At 47.5% G+C, this 17,024-nt stretch overlaps 1 protein-coding gene across 1 annotated transcript in view; it reads left to right on the top strand.

Annotated features, from left to right (window-relative positions):
- The window catches only part of NOX1 (NADPH oxidase 1), a 94,387-nt gene that overhangs the window by 60,653 nt on the left and 16,710 nt on the right, over positions 1-17,024 (top strand). Inside the window, exons 8-9 of the mRNA XM_069613005.1 lie at positions 1,092-1,184; positions 3,030-3,259. Of these exons, the coding sequence (XP_069469106.1) occupies positions 1,092-1,184; positions 3,030-3,259 (323 nt within the window). The remainder of the gene's footprint in view (positions 1-1,091; positions 1,185-3,029; positions 3,260-17,024) is intronic.

Below are 17,024 nucleotides of genomic sequence, written 5' to 3'. Positions count from 1 at the left end.
AGGGGATTGTTGTGGGAAAGTAGGATGTTGCCCATGGAAATATCAGGCTGCTATAATTCTGCTTCATTTAATTTTATGATAAAAGGCCTGTAGCTAACAACAGCTTTGAGATAAACAAGTTACTAATGAAGCGGTCCTGGCGTGCAGTAGGAAGAAGGAGCAAACTGTAAATAAGAGGGCTTTCTCAGGCTAAAAGTCAGCAGTCAAGCAGGATCCAGCTTGTTCAAAATATCCTTGCCCATGGTAAAGATCCCTCGGAGGGCATTAACTTCATAACAGATCAAGCAACTACACTGGTCACCAGTTTCTGAACACACGAGCTTTAAAGCGTTCTGCATAGTTCACACCACTTCTGACCAATGTGGCTCAATATTTATGAGGAGTAAATTTACTAAGCACATTCATTCACGTTCTTTGCACTCTGCGGATCTTACGCAGCAAATCATCCCCCAAATGGTGATAGGTAAAATGGAGCAAGCGGCCCTTTACCCCTCACACCTTCCTGTTGTGGAACTCCATTACAGAATAAATCAGGTGCATAGTATACACACAGTCAAATCCAAAACCTTTCTTTTTCTAGCTTAGGGCCTAATTCATGGAACTTCTAGCACGATGCAAACTGACGTTGCACTGCCAACAAGCACGTTGAATCTAATCGGCCCTAATTCACAGAACGGTGAAAGTATATTTGTGCCGTTCAAAGTGACTTTGCTCCGCAAAAATACACTTTGCGCCGCTCTATGAATCAGGGCCAGTGGAACGTGTTTGTTGGCAGTGAAACGTCAGTTCGTATCGCGCTAAACGTTCCATGAATTAGGCTCTAGTCTTCTGCCCTGGCAGACATGGGTGCAAATATGGAAGAATTCAGAAGACTGGGGACATGATTCTGAGTTCCAGGTAAAATACGAATAGTGTAATTCCGTGACGGGTGACATCGTACCTCGTTTGCTCCATATTCTGCATCAGATCTTTGTTCCTTTAGCAACATGGCGCACTTCTGGGTGTAGATTGCACTTTACAGAATGAATTAAAGAGTCTCTCTTTCTCCTCTCAGTCTCTGTGATTGACCTCTGCGCTTTCTCCATCCTTAGACCTGGAAGTGGGTTTTGGCCCCAATCATCCTGTATCTCATTGAACGGCTGATTCGCTTTTGCCGCTCCCGACAGACCGTCGTTGTTACAAAGGTAAGGACCTAGCAGGTTTAATGTCTATTTTTGTTCTCCTCGCTCATTAATCATCTGAAGGGTGTTTAATTCATGGTGTGAGCAGCTCATGAATTTTCATCGCCCCTGCCACCCCCTCCTCTCCTTCTTCTAAAACTACATGGGTTTGCTGAAACGCACGGGTGCGCTCCAGGCCCCCTAACAGCAGTCCTCTCCTTTAATGCGGGGAAGAAAGTGGAATCTCGCATTGTGGAGGAGCTGGGGGGGGGGGGGGGAGAGGGGTGTGCTCACAAAACTATCTAGCGTCAGTTTCTTACAGCACGCAATCATGCCTACTCGTGCTACCTTAGTGGAAATACCCCATTTCCTCGCAGGCCTGTTTCCTCGTAGCCCATTTACTCATAAGTATTTTACCATATTTTACTGCAAAATATGGATGTGGGTTGGGTTTAGGCATTTAGCAAGGTGGGGGTGTGGGTGAGGCCTCGGGGCGTTTTCCCTTGTATTTAGTGCGCTAAAATGTGCTTAAAAAAAGCAAATTGCTTCGAGGAAATTACATACTCACATTAGTTCTAATTGTAGATTTTATCAACAGTCTCCATGAAACATTGGCAATCAATTTAGGGCCCATTTCAGCATTCTTACTGAAAGGGATGTGTACCCAACATTGGCTGCACCCATCTTTGCCCTGCATGTTTTCACCTGAAATGATCAAGAGTGTATAATGAAACATACAGCGAAAAATGACCACTCAAAAAAGCTCTGTGGGTGATACAGAAAATGTTAGCACACGTGTAACATCACAAGAAACCGCTGCAGCCTGGCTACAGTGGCTCACGGATGCCCCGGACCAGGGGAGTTGCTAGGTCTGGAAAAGACCCGGGGCTAAGCTGATGTCAGAACGGTTGGGGTTGGGGGCTAGCTAGTCTTTTGGCTGTAGCTCCTGAGATTGTATCCGGGGCTACAACCAAAAGATCAGGGGCTATAGCCCCCTTAGCCCCCCCCTAGCAACGCCCCTGCCCCGGACTGGAGGAAGCTACATGCAAAGGCAGACACGTGATGCAAAACAATCCATGTGTAGGAAAGGTTAGGATTAAGGTGAACCTTGAAACAAGGGACTATCATTGGCCAGATGGGAAAATGGTCACTAACATAAGCAATATTGGGGCCATAAGACATATTGGGCATTTCGTTTTTCGTGGTACACCAATTATCAGTGACCAATGGGAGTTGGGGAAACAAATGAAGCACGAACAAGAACATTCACGTAGTTGCATATCAGTTATTTGTGCATTTATAAAGTCAAATACGAAATCTGATACTTTGCAACTTTGGGATATTTTCTGGGCGAACAAGATTTCCAATGTAAGTGGCATTGATAACTAAGACGGTGAACAAAATGCGAACTTCCTCCTCCTAACTACTGTGCCACACCTTATAAGAGAACTAAGCACATTCTAGCGCTTTCCCGAATGCATCATAATACAGGATTTGGCGCATATGATTGCGAGTGTAGACTGACACACTTAGGCTAAGCCTCTGAACCAAAGGTGCCCTACTATTTATTATGAACGTGATTTCCAGCAGAAGATGTGTTTCTGATGGTTTTGGGAATTTCATCATTCCTATGAGGCTGGGAGGATAGCTCTTGGGCAATGATATACCCTTGGGAACCAGAAGATGCAATGCAACTCATAGGTTCAATCCTTGGTCCAGAGCTTACAAGCTGGGGGGAGTCTGGCATTAAGCGCAATACAAAATATTGGTGACAAGTCACACAAAGCAAATGTTTGAATCCATCAGAATTCCATGTAGAAAACGTCCCGGTCAATGTGTGATGCCAAACTTCCTGCTCATCTCTTACAGGCGGTTATGCACCCATCGAAAGTACTGGAGCTGCAAATGAAAAAGAAGGGCTTCCGGATGGAAGTGGGCCAGTACATTTTCATCAACTGCCCCTCCATATCCCACCTGGAATGGCATCCGTTCACGCTGACCTCTGCGCCGGAAGAGGACTTCTTTTCAGTGCACATCCGATCTGTCGGGGACTGGACGGAGGAGCTAAACAAAGCCTTCCAACAGCAGACACTGCCCAAGTAAGTGGCAGGGCGACACGTCACTAATGCATGTTGCGTAGCAAATAATGGCTATGGCAAATGAGCTGTGTGAATGGTGAGCACGTCCAGTAGACAGCCACAATTATATGGATTCCACTAAACTGTAAGGCATTGAAATCTTCATTTCTTTTGCAACTAATAATTTCATTGTCACCATTGAACCTGTGCACCTTTTCACTCGTTGCGATTTTAAATCAAATATTTAATGTAAAACATTGTTATTTTTAATTAATGTAAGTAGGCGAAGGCACTCAAATGAGGAGAGGATGTGCTACAATCGCCATGGTATCAGAAGGAGATGGTACTGGCTGTCAATGTCTTTGCATACATTTAGTTCGTTTATTTATTTATTTATTTATATATAGCGCCAATGTGGCCCAGAGGCCTACGGGCGCTACACATAACACAGTCACGAACATACATCACAGAATTAAATACATTGCAGGGGGCGGGGCAAGAGGAATACAAGAGTAATTAAAAGAAAGGACAATTATTTTTAACAAATTGAGCACAATCCTTAAGTTAGAGGTGGACGACACATTGGTCAGATTTTTACATAAGCTCAGAAATGAAGGGAGGCTGCTCTGACCACAGTCTATGATGATACAGTGTTCATTGGTCCAGGCACACCATTCCTTAATATGCAACCTCTGCAAAAGTGGTGTCTAGGCAAGACAAGACCTTGTTTCTGAGCGCCTCTCTTATTTCCACCCCCTCTGGTTTTTCTACATTGGTGATCACAATGTTCCTGCAATCTTGGGAGGATAGCTCCGGGGCAACATGCTTGCCTTGGAAGCAAGACAATGCAGAGCAACACAGGTTCGATCCCTGGGCCAAGACAATACCTTGTTTCTGAGCGCCTCTCTGGTTTCTACCCCCGCTGGTTTTTCTACATTGGTGATCACAATGTTCCTACAATCTTCGGAGGATAGCTCTGGGGCACAGTGTTGGCCTTGGAAGCAAGACGACGGTTCGATCCCTGGGTCTGCGCTTAGACACCTCTTGGTATTAAACGCGTTATAAATAACCAATTACAACTGCATAGTAAACTCTCTTTGAAAGATAACAGTTATCAGAGGCATTCCCGACTTCTTGACACGAATATCCCTACCATGAGGAGACATAATAAGTCTGAGTGGTGGATTTGCCCACATTCTAATCTTTTGTGAAGAAACAAAGACCTCTCCCTCTGCTCCTACCACAGCAGAGCCAGCATCAGGCCATATGATGTCAGACTGAGATACGCTGATCTCTTTTGTAATGTTTGCCCCACTGGTGTTTATAGTCATGTTACTTTGGCATGCTATATCCATCCTACTGGCCTGTAGCTCACTGAGGTCACATTGACATACTCTATCCATCCTATCCATGGGGGCGTGTGAAGTGATCTCATCAAAGGAATCCACCAAATCACAAAAGTCACAATAAGTTTTACACTGGTTCAGATCATGAATTTTCTTTTCCATAATATTTTGCCAGTGTACAGCTCCATTACTCTCCTTCTTTCAGGGCCTAACTGGCCAATATCTTCAGCAATCACAGCATCCATGCTTTTCAAAGGGGAATGCAGCACCTGATTTATGACTGGTGACGTTTGGGAGGAATGACCAGGTTGACAAGGGCAAGCAAGTTCGTCGAACATACCAACAACCTGTGACAGCTTCCAACTCTGCTGCTAAATTAGTCCCTATGGCATCCACAGCAACAACCTCCTCTTTCTCCCCTGAAGCCCAAATATTTTTGCAAAGACGCTGTCTTCTCAAGGCACTCCTTACCATAACGTCCAGCACACGATTGATGCCCATGCCCACACATGTAGGAGAGACTCCCACTTCAGTGATATCAGAATGAGCACCAGATTCACTCAATGGACATGACTTAATCTTTTAAACAGGCGCTCTGCTGGTGGGCATTATACACACTCTATTTCAGTTACAGCCACAAAGGCCACAAAAAGCAGAGGACCCTAGCGTATTGTAGACTAAACACACTAGAAAATCAGAACCAAAAACAATTGGCTTTCAGATGCTCAGCATCCCACAGTGTACTCCTATTGTGATATGTCTCTTACCCACCTTCCCCAGTGTGTCCGTGTTACTTTCACCAAACTCCTCACACCATTGCCTTCAGGAGTCATCACCCACCTCTCAGGCGGTTTCTGGAGGGTGCGAAGGGGCATAAGGCACTGAGTCGCAGGTCAAGGGCACTGCGGCACGGGACCCCAAAGGAGCAGCACACAGCACAGTGAACCGAGCCGACCGCTTACAGGTTAGAGGAAAGCGCCTAGAAGTGTGCTGGCCATGCTCAATCAGACAGTCAAGCTGCACTGAAGCAGCTTCAGAAGCTTCAGCGACTGCAGCCGCTTCCGACAGGTTCAAGGGTATAAATGAGCACATGGAATCTGGTGAAGTCTTGTATTGTATTTTGTTATTTATATAGCGCTTTCCCCCAATTGTGTGGCCCCAATGTGCTTTTTCCTTGGTTGAATGCCCTTGATGATCGTAGTCGATGTGGTTAGAGATTCTAGGGGAATACCTTAGATGCGTGTGTGCATGTTTGCCATTTGAAGACTTGGGTGGCTGGCAAGGCTCGACTAAGCAGCCCCGAAGAGGTCAGCCATGCATGTGAATGCTCCTTGAGGGTTAGAAATAGATCGCTGATTGTCAAGAGAGTCTATGTGAGGCCAGCTATACCGGAGGTGGTCGCTGTATGCTAGTGGCAGAGGTGTTGGGGTATGTCAGGTGTTTCACTTTGAGCGGCTATGTGTAAAACTAGGCCGGATGTGTTTAGCCGTAGACATGTTCTATCGTGCATGGATGTTTGGCCATGCCTGTGGCCTGTGTCCACGCTAGTGGTGTGAGTTATACGTACCGTAGGCTGCGAGACTGCTTTTATGTCCGGGTCTAGAGATGAGAGTCCTGTAGCAATGGGCCCAGGTTTCATATTGTAGCCAGTATCATCGTATAATAAGCAGAGACAGAGTCAAAACCTAGATTAGAGGATCCTGTACAGTGGGATAAAAGCCTGTGTTTCACAGTGCCTGAGGTTTAAGCATAGGGCAACCTAGATTGAGGCTACACCTAGATCCGGGGATTCTGTGAAAGGGAGAGAGGCCCGGGTATCACCTTGCAGTATGATTCGTCATATAGTAAGCCAAGGAGGAGGCTGTACCTAAATTGAGAATCCTCTATGGTAGGCAGGTGGCTCCGCTTTCGCGGTGCAGGAGGTCTCCCTATATAATGAACAAACGGAGGGGCCTACCCCTCGATTTGTGTAGGTGGAGGGGAGCCTGGGCTTGAGAGGCCGTAGGTTACAGCCTATTGTATAGTAAGTATCTGTAATGTAACAGTCATCGATGGCTTGTTGTACCTAGCTTGGGGAAAATCATTTGTGGTGGGGGATTGCTGTTGTTGGGAGCTTCCCAGGATGAGCATTGCGGGTTAACAGTGGCGGTGAATAGTTCATGATGTGCGTGTGCTGGCCAGGGCCACTTACCTCATTGTTGGTTGTCTCTCATGTGGACTGGTGGGCAGGGCTTTGCAGTGAGTGTGATGCGGGTGTAGCCACAGCGAAAGCCGCTGGCTTCGCTAGGGTGCTTGTTGGGTTGGAATGTTTTTGTGGGAGGATTGATGGTGGATCAGGAAAGCCACAAAGGAAGGCTGCTGGCTTAACTAGAGTTTTAGATGGCAGGTAGTGTTGTTGAGCGGTATGTGTTGGTGTGTCAGGTGAAACTGCTGCAAGAACTGCCAGCACCTGAATTATGATCGGAAGCAGTGGAGTTTATTAGTGGGGTATTCACTGGGTGCAGTGGCTTAGGAAAGTATTGGGAAGAGCCAGGTTTTAAGGGCCTTCCTGAATTTCAGGTGGTTTTCGATGTTGCAAATGTGTAGGGGGATGGAATCCCAGATGATTGGCGCTTGGACGGAGAAGGAGGAGCCGCCAAGTCTTGTGCAGCTATGCGTTGGGATCACTAGGCGAAACGCATTGCGAGATTTGAGGTTCCTGAAGGTTGTTAAGGGACAATTTTGTCTCGCAGGAATTCAGGGCCAGTGTTGTAGATTGCGCGATGGGTGAAGCACATGGCTTTGAAGGTGGTGCGTTGAGCGATAGAGAGCCAGTGGAGAACTCTCAGAGTAGGGCTGGTGTGTTCTCTGGGGGGAAGGTTAATGAGCAGACATGCTGCCGCATTTTGGATTCTTTAGAGTTTCCGTAGTTGCTATATAGGGGCTCCTAGGTAGAGGCAGTTTGTATAATCAAGGCGGGAGAGGTTGATGGAGTTGATAGCCGAGAAGCGGTGGGGATAGGTGAGGTAGGGGAAAATCTGCCTGAGGATACGTAAAGGTTTTGGATACGCTTGTGGTGTGTTTTGAGAGGGATAGATTCGAGTCAAATTCGCATTCAAGGTTTTTAACCACATTTGATGGTGCTGGTGCTTGTCCTAGTGATTCGGACCAAGGGATTGGTTGGGGGATGAGGGATGTTTTCCCGCAGAGTAGGATTTCAGTTTTCCCATGAATGAGGATGAGGTGATTGGTCGTCATCCAGTGATCAATATCGGAGAGGCACGATGATAGGTCCAGGCTGCCGGATCTTTAAGAATTTGGGATTTTGAGGATGATCTGGGTATCATCTGCATAGTTGTAGCATGGAAGGTTGTACGAGAGGATGATTGCGGGAATGGGTTATATGTAGCCGTTAAAGATTAGTGGTGACGTGGATGCTCCATGGGGAACACCTTTGCAAACTGGACGTGATATGGATGTGAATTAGTCGAGGCGCATGATTTGCGACCAGTTTGAGATGAAAGAAGAGATCCACGACAGGGCTGTGGTTTTGATTCCTAGTGTTTGCAATCTGTCTAATAGAATTATGTGATTGATGGTATCAAAAGCTGCGGAAAGGTCAAGAAGGATGATGTCACGCTCACCTGATTCCCACGGAGGCGCAGGTCTGGCTTCGAGTGCTGATGCTTCTTCTATGGTGAAGCGCAGGACTCTGTAGATGGACTCACTGGCTCGCAGGAATATTCCCCTGTGCGTGAAAAGGGAGTATTACCTACTGATGGAATAATGCTCCAGCCTCCCACTCCCTTCCAACCCTCCACGATACCCTTCCTCGATTCCCCGTGAAGTCTCACCTTAGGGTCTGGAAGGATGAGTTCTCCATCCTGCTTCTGATGCAGGGGCGCGTTGAAACCCAGTTACTTCACTGGATTGAGGTTTGATGGGAGTTCAAATAAGCTTGACTATTCAGGTAAGGCGCTGTAAGAGTTCTGTAGCAAGTTCAAAAGTTCAAGCTTAATAATAATGTTCATTGTCTTATTGCAGCAAGCGCCAACGCTTATGTCTTTTTCCCCTTAGGGGCCGGGGTTCGGAATGCCGGAGATATGGCGCCGACCCAAAGTGAAACTTGCAGTTCCAGTAAATGACAGGTAAGTTCTGGATGAGCGTTCGGGTAATGTCTTTGCATTCGCTCATTCAATGTCTTTGTCTTTTTTCCCCATAGGGGCCGGGGTCCGGAATGCCAGGAGGCGGCAGGACCCGAAATGAAATGGGAATGACCCAACAGGTAAGTCTTAGAAGGAAACTGAGCTTTTCCTATTCCCTTCCTTCTCTCACCTTGTGTTCTTGTTTTTTTCTCTCTAGGCTCTGGGAAGTGGCTTCGGATCCGGATGATCGCTGCTGAAGATGGAGGTGCGCAGGAAAGGTGAGTGAAATGCAGCGCTGCAGCGATCGAAGCGAAATGCTTTTAAAATGATGTCTTCCCTTTCAGGATCGTCGGTGTGAAGTCTCCGTGATGCAGCTTTAGCAGGTAAGGTCTTCTTTCTCTCCAATTCTCTCTTAGCAGGTGACCCAGGATGCTGACAGGCGTGGCTGAAGTCCAGAAGCAGGAGCTGACACGGTGAGCGTCCAGCTGCGAGGAGCAGAACAACGCGAAGCGTGAGTTGCTGATCGGGCGTGGTTTAAATAGCTTTGGAAGAAGTTCCAGGTATGTATCCTTCCACCGATCAGGTATGTACCCTTCCCCGACCACACCCAGGGGAAAGTAGTTCCACAGGTAAAGTAGTTCCATTCAGGCCTCAAGAGGGCCTGGATGTAGCAGCATGGTCTGCATCAGGTAAGTGCACCTTAAAACACTTGAACACATGTCTAGCTTTATAAGCCTGGCGCCTAAGGCGCCAGGACAGGGGTCCAACATGAGCCTGGCACCTAAGGCGCCAGGACTGTGTCCAAAGGGCCCCAGCTTGGGCCCGCTGGCACTTCTCTGGGGGAAATGATGCCTGCCTCTGGGGTTGCTGGGTCGGACCTGGCTCCTTGGAGGTAGGCATCATGACAGTACCCCCCCTCAAGGCCCCTCCCAAGGTTGTTCCCTCCGGGAGTTTTGGCTTGTTCGGAAATCTCCGGTGGAACCTTTGTATTAATCGAGGTGCGTGAACATGGTTACTAGGCTCCCACGATCTCTCCTGAGGTCCATATCCCTTCCAGTCAACAAGATAGAAGAGTTTGGACTTTAACACCTTGGAGTCTAAAATGTCTTTAACTTCGAATTCTAATTCCCCTTCAATTTGAACTGGGTCTGGAGGCTTGGACAGTCGGGTCCCTGGTTGTACTGGCTTCAAAAGTGATGCATGTAAAACTGGATGAATACGCATGTTAGACGGTAAATCCAGTTTAAAGGCCACTGGATTGATTATAGCCTTGATGGGATAAGGTCCTATGAATCTGGGATTGAAGGTTCGCGGGCCCTTGAGGGGTAAATGTTTCGTTGCTAGCCATACCTGATCTCCTACTTGGTAAGGAGGAGTTTTACTTCAGTGCAAATCAGCGTTTTCTTTATACTTTTTCTTGGCTTGCTGTAAATGAGTTGCAGCTTCTTTGAAGGCTTGGGTTATTGTGGAATGCAGATGATTTACTGCGGGCATTTCCAGGGTCAGAGGTGGATCTAGATCAGAGGTCCGAGGATGGTGACCATACAAAGTATAAAAAGGAGTTTGTCCGGTTCCAGAATGCACTGAATTGTTGTATGCATATTCTGCGATCCAAAGGATGTCTTTCCAATTTAACTCGGATTGATGTAACATGCACCTAAGATATTGCTCGAGAGTCTGATTGGTTCTCTCAGTTTGTCCGTCGGTCTGGGGGTGGTGGCTGGTGGATAGCCGCACATCTATTTGTGCTAGTTGGCAACACTTCTTCCAAAAATGGGAGATAAATTGACTTCCACGATCCGAGACTAATATGGAAGGGAAACCATGTATGCAAACTATATTCTCCAGAAATTCTTTGGCCAAGGTGGAAGCTGAAGGCAAACCTTTTAAAGGGATAAAGTGGGCCATTTTGGAGAATAGATCCACAATTACAAGGATAGTGTTGTAACCAGCACAAGGAGGCAGGTCAGTTATAAAGTCCATTGACAAGGTGTGCCATTGTGCCGGTGGAATATCCAAGGGTTGAAGTAGGCCGGCTGGCCTTTTTTTTTTACCCTTGTTTTGGGTGAAAATTCTGCAAGACAATACAAAAGACTTTATGTCTTTTCTCCAAGAAGGCCACCAGAAGTGGCGTTTGATTTTTTCCTCCATTTTAGCGATACCAGGGTGTCCTTCCATTAATGATTCATGATGATGGGCAATAACAAGTTCTTGCAATTCTTTACTAGGCAGAAACAACCGCTCCTGGAAGTAGGGTAAGTCATCCTTAACGGGGTAATGAGGACCCTTTTGACTCCATTCCAGTAAGGCTGAAAAGTCTAGAAGTTGTTTTACTTGCGTTTGGATGTCCTCAATAGTTTGCAATGAAGTTAGGCCTAAGATTCTTTGTTCAGGTATGATTGGCACAGGTTCTAAACTCGAACTGGGTTCTTCCATGCCAATCCGGGATAAGGCGTCCACTTTACCATTCTTGCAGCCAGGGCAATAGGTAATTACAAAATCAAATTCCGCAAAGAATAGAGCCCATCGGAGTTGTCGTGAAGATTGAGCCTTGGCCGTCTTTAAATACTGTAAATTTCTGTGGTCCGTAATTACGGTGATGGTGTGTCTTGCCCCGAGAAGGTAGTGACGCCAAGCCTTGAAAGCAGATTTCATAGCCAGTAACTCTTTGTCGGTAATTGCGTAGTTGATTTCAGGAGGAGAACATTTCCTGGACCAAAAGGCCACAGGGTGTAGTTGGTTAGTTTCTGGGTCTCTTTGCGACAGGACAGCTCCCATGGCCGAAATGGATGCGTCGGTTTCCACAATGTAAGGGAGATCTGGGTGCGGGTGCTTCAATATAGGTGCAGAGGTGAATTTGGTTTTCAGGTCCTGAAAGGCTTGTTCGGCCTCAAGAGTCCATTCAAAGCGTTTGTTTTTCTTTAGGAGAGCTGAGATGGGTTGGACTGTTCGGGAAAATTCCGGGATGAATCTTCGATAGAAATTGGCGAAGCCGAGCATGCTCTGAACTCCCTTCGCCGAGCTAGGAGATGGCCATTTGAGGATGGCGTCCACCTTTCGCGAGTCCATTCGGACTCCTTGAGGTGTCAGGATGAATCCGAGAAACTCCACTTCTGTGGTATGAAAAACGCATTTTTCGAGCTTTGCAAATAGTCTGTGCTGGCGCAATTTCTCAAGAACTGCCCTAACATGTTTTCTGTGATCGGATTCTGAAAAGGAGTACACCAGGATGTCGTCAATATAAACAATGACAAAGACGTCGATAAGTTCCCGAAGAACATCATTCATAAAGTACTGAAAGGCGGCAGGTGCATTGCACAAACCGAAGGGCATCACCTGATATTCGAAGAGCCCAAATTTGGTGCGGAATGCAGTCTTCCATTCGTCGCCTTCTTTTATACGCACCAGGTGATAAGCTCATCGGAGATCTAACTTGGTGTACACACAAGCATCTTTCACCTGGTGGATAAGCTCAGGGATAAGGGGCAGAGGATAACGATTCTTAATCGTTCTTTGATTTAGGGCGCGATAGTCTATACATGTTCTAAGGTCGCCCTCTTTTTTCGGCACGAAGAACAGAGCTGAGGAGACAGGAGACTTGGACGGGCGAATAAAACCATTGGCTAGGTACTGATCTAAATACTGACGCAAATGTAGGTTCTCAGGTTCCGTAAGAGCATAAATCCTACTACAAGGTAGTTGAGCATTGGGTACCAGATCGATTTGGCAATCATAAGACCGATGGGGAGGTAACGTGTTAGCCTGTTCCTTCTGAAAAACGTCTTGGAATTCTTGGTATTCTGACAGTAGCTGTACAGGGGTGGAAGTTGCTGAGGCTAGACCCATAACTGGATTTCTTGGGTAACAAGTTGGTTCACAATCAGGAAAACTTATCTTCTTTGCTCGCCAGTCAATTCTGGGATTATGTGTTTCTAACCAAGGAATTCCAAGAATTACTTGAAATTGTGGGGCCTTGATCACATCAAACACGATTGCTTCCCGATGTCCATCCTGACCCACCAGTGTCATTTCAACAGTGGAATGCGTTACAGGCCCTGAGGCTATTTCGGTTCCATCTACTGTAGTAATGACATCTTGGGTTACTTTCGGGCGGAGAGGGAGCTTAATCCTGGAAGCCAATTCACGGTCTATGTAATTTCCAATAGCTCCACTGTCGATGTATGCTTTTATAGCATGCAACAGCTGAGGCTGTTTTGGGTCCACGAGCACCATTGGCATGACAAAATGCGAGGTCAAAGAGTTTGTTTTCAAGCTCGGCAAGCGGACCCCTACGCTTGTCGGGCAAGGTCGTTTCCCGAATCAGGTGTCAATAAATCGTTATCTGTGGCTCCAATCACCTTCTTAGGTGGTTTAACCGGACAATTTCGAAGAAAGTGACCGGAAGTCCCACAATACAGGCAAAGTTGCATTTGCCGCCTTCTCTCTCGTTCCTTCTGTGTTAATGGTCCTTTAACACCGCCGATTTGCATAGGTTCGGATACGTCAGTACTCTTGGAGTTAGCGTGGGTTTTGATCGGTACTCAGGTTTCGTACTTGAACCGATCTGCTTTTCTATTTTGAAGTCTGTGATCAAGTTGAACCACCAAGTCTATGTAGTCTGCGCAGACCTGGGGTGGATCTACTATCTGAGCTAGAACATCCTTAAGCTCTCCGCGCAGGCCTCGATGAAACAATGTGATCCTTTTGTTTTCTGGCCATCCAGTTTCCACAACCAGTCTATTAAAGGTGGCAACGTAGGACAGAAGATCCTGATTACCTTGTCGTAAGGATAGCAGTTCGTTATCAAGGGCCTGACCTTGAGAGTGTCGAGCAAACAATCTTTCCATGCTGGCCTGGAAACCCTGAAAATTCTGGAGAATGGGATCATCCTGATTTACCAATGGAATAGACCAATCGGCAGCACTGCCACTGAGGTAAGATAGTATAAAGGCTACCTTGGTCTGGTCGTTAGGGAAGGCCCCGGGTCTGCATAGAAAGTGTAAACGACATTGGTTCATAAAGACGGCATATTTCTTGGGATCCCCCGCAAAACGTTCAGGCGGGGCCAAAGGCATGTGTCCAGGTAGATTGATTTGTACCGGGTTATTCAAACCCATTGATGTGAAAGTATCTCCGGAATTAGGTAAAGGAGTGTGCCCTGCCTGGGCCTGCAATAACCTTTTGGCCAGGTCATCTGTTCTTTCCTTGGATAGGATCAGTTCTCTTTTGAGAGCGTTAGTCTCCTGGCGGGCTGAGTGCACTTCTGCCCGTAATTCCCCCAAAAGCTGGGCCAGCTGATCTGTCTCGGAAGTCTCCATAGCGCCCGGGTGGGAAATTGTGGGTAGGCTTCGCGTTCTGTCACGCTCAGCTGATTCCCACGGAGGCGCAGGTCTGGCTTCGAGTGCTGATGCTTCTTCTATGGTGAAGCGCAGGACTCTGAAGATGGACTCACTGGCTCGCAGGAATATTCCCCTGTGCGTGAAAAGGGAGTATTACCTACTGATGGAATAATGCTCAAGCCTCCCACTCCCTTCCAACCCTCCACGATACCCTTCCTCGATTCCCTGTGAAGTCTCATCTTAGGGTCTGGAAGGATGAGTTCTCCATCCTGCTTCTGATGCAGGGGCGCGTTGAAACCCAGTTACTTCACTGGATTGAGGTTTGATGGGAGTTCAAATAAGCTTGACTATTCAGGTAAGGCGCTGTAAGAGTTCTGTAGCAAGTTCAAAAGTTCAAGCTTAATAATAATGTTAATTGTCTTATTGCAGCAAGCGCTAACGCTTATGTCTTTTTCCCCTTAGGGGCCGGGGTTCGGAATGCCGGAGATATGGCGCCGACCCGAAGTGAAACGTGCAGTTCCAGTAAATGACAGGTAAGTTCTGGATGAGCGTTCGGGTAATGTCTTTGCATTCGCTCATTCAATGTCTTTGTCTTTTTTCCCCATAGGGGCCGGGGTCCGGAATGCCAGGAAGCGGCAGGACCCGAAATGAAATGAGAATGACCCAACAGGTAAGTCTTAGAAGGAAACTGAGCTTTTCCTATTCCCTTCCTTCTCTCACCTTATGTTCTTGTTTTTTTCTCTCTAGGCTCTGGGAAGTGGCTGCGGATCCGGATGATCGCTGCTGAAGATGGAGGTGCGCAGGAAAGGTGAGTGAAATGCAGCGCTGCAGCGATCGAAGCGAAATGCTTTTAAAATGATGTCTTCCCTTTCAGGATCGTCGGTGTGAAGTCTCCGTGATGCAGCTTTAGCAGGTAAGGTCTTCTTTCTCTCCAATTCTCTCTTAGCAGGTGACCCAGGATGCTGACAGGCGTGGCTGAAGTCCAGAAGCAGGAGCTGACACGGTGAGCGTCCAGCTGCGAGGAGCAGAACAACGCGGAGCGTGAGTTGCTGATCGGGCGTGGTTTAAATAGCTTTGGAAGAAGTTCCAGGTATGTATCCTTCCACCGATCGGGTATGTACCCTTCCCCGACCACACCCAGGGGAAAGTAGTTCCACAGGTAAAGTAGTTCCATTCAGGCCTCAAGAGGGCCTGGATGTAGCAGCATGGTCTGCATCAGGTAAGTGCACCTTAAAACACTTGAACACATGTCTAGCTTTATGAGCCTGGCGCCTAAGGTGCCAGGACAGGGGTCCAACATGAGCCTGGCGCCAAAGGCGCCAGGACTGTGTCCAAAGGGCCCCAGCTTGGGCCCGCTGGCACTTCCCTGGGGTAAATGATGCCTGCCTCTGGGGTTGCTGGGTCGGACCTGGCTGCTTGGAGGTAGGCATCATGACAGATGAGGACCGCGCACCCATCTGCGTTGGCTGTTCTTTTTAGGTCATCCCAGATGGAGACTAGGGAGGCTTCTGTTACCCTTAGTGGTCTGAAACATGATTGTGCTCGGTCTAGGAGATTATTAGATTCAGCAAAATGGCCAAGATATTTGCAAGCCGCGCGGTCGATCAGTTTGACGATGAAACGTGTATTGGAGATATGTTGGTAGCTTTGGGGAAGAAGGGGGTCAAGTGTCGATTTTTTGAGAATGGGTTTGGTGTAGGATGTTTTTTGGGCTTTCGGGAAGGATCCTAAGGTGAGTGAGTGGTTAAGAATTGTGCGAGCGACGTTACCTGCACAGGTGGCGCCAAGTATTTTCTTGAGCAGTGTGGGTGGGCACGGGTCTTCCAGAGAGCCTGACGGGCGGCTGGCCGCTAACAGCGACAGGAATTTTTGGTGTGTGATGGGAATGAAAGAGTCGAAAGAAATGTGTGATTGGTGTGGGGTTTGCGTGGGGCGCTGTGGGCGGGTGGGCGGTGGTATGATTTTTTAATTTGGCGATAATGGCGTTGTGTCTTTCGTTGGAGGCAGTGTAGAAGTGGAGCGAGAGGGTGTCACATAAGGCTTGGGAGCTTGGGATGGTCAGGCGAGAACATGTGGGTGATTTGAATTCTGCAATGATTTTATGTAGTTCCTTACTTGGGTTGCGGGCATTTTTTCGATTCGGTTGCCATAGTATGATTTCTTGCTTTTCGTGATTTCTGATCTGTATATTCTGGTTGTCCTTGCTAGGGCAGTTTTGTTTTGGGCTGAAGGGTCGGCTCGCCAGGCCCGTTGCAGATGGTGCTTGAGAGTTTTGAGGGGTTTGAGACTGTGTCAGAACCAGTTCGGCGATGGACCACATCTCTGCAAGGAATGTTTTGACCGGGTGAGGGGTTTGAGAGCATTGGTAAGCCAAAAGTCGAAGGATCAATTGCCGGTGGTCCTTCCACTAGGAAAAGTGAGTTGAGGGAGTTGCGGAGTGAGAGTTCAAGATCTGGGGTGATTACCACTTTGTTCCATAATGGGAAAGTGGAGGGGACAATTTGTGGAGGTCATGTTGGGTGTTGGCCATTGACCACAGTGTTGAATGGTATGGTACAACAGAGGGATCAGACCACGACAGTGGGCATGGGGTTGGGTAGATATGTTTGAGGTGCTGAATATTGCATCAAGGGTGTGGCCTCTCGTGTGGGTGGTAGTGGATGTGTGGTGTTTCAGATTGAGTGGTTAGAGACTGTCTGTAAGTGACCTGGTCATGGGGTTTGATGGTGAGTCGAACATCTGTTGAAATCTCCTAGGATAGTGAGAGTTGGGTGTTGAAAGAGGTTAGCGGCCAGGGCATCACCAAATGTGTCTGCAAAGGTTTTGTTATAGCCAGGGGGTTCATAAATGAGTAGGAAGCTGTGTGAGGTGGATGGTGCGAGTTGGAGTTTTACCAGGAGGGATTCGTAGTCGGTGGTGCTGGTGGAGGTGTCGATGGTTAATAGCTTAAATTGGTCTTCTGAAAACAGACATCACC

The sequence above is a fragment of the Ambystoma mexicanum genome, chromosome 5p (genome assembly GCF_040938575.1).
Source record: "Ambystoma mexicanum isolate Mex_15411 chromosome 5p, UKY_AmexF1_1, whole genome shotgun sequence".
NCBI classification, from domain to species: domain Eukaryota; kingdom Metazoa; phylum Chordata; class Amphibia; order Caudata; family Ambystomatidae; genus Ambystoma; species Ambystoma mexicanum.
This window is presented reverse-complemented; position numbering and strand designations above follow the sequence as displayed.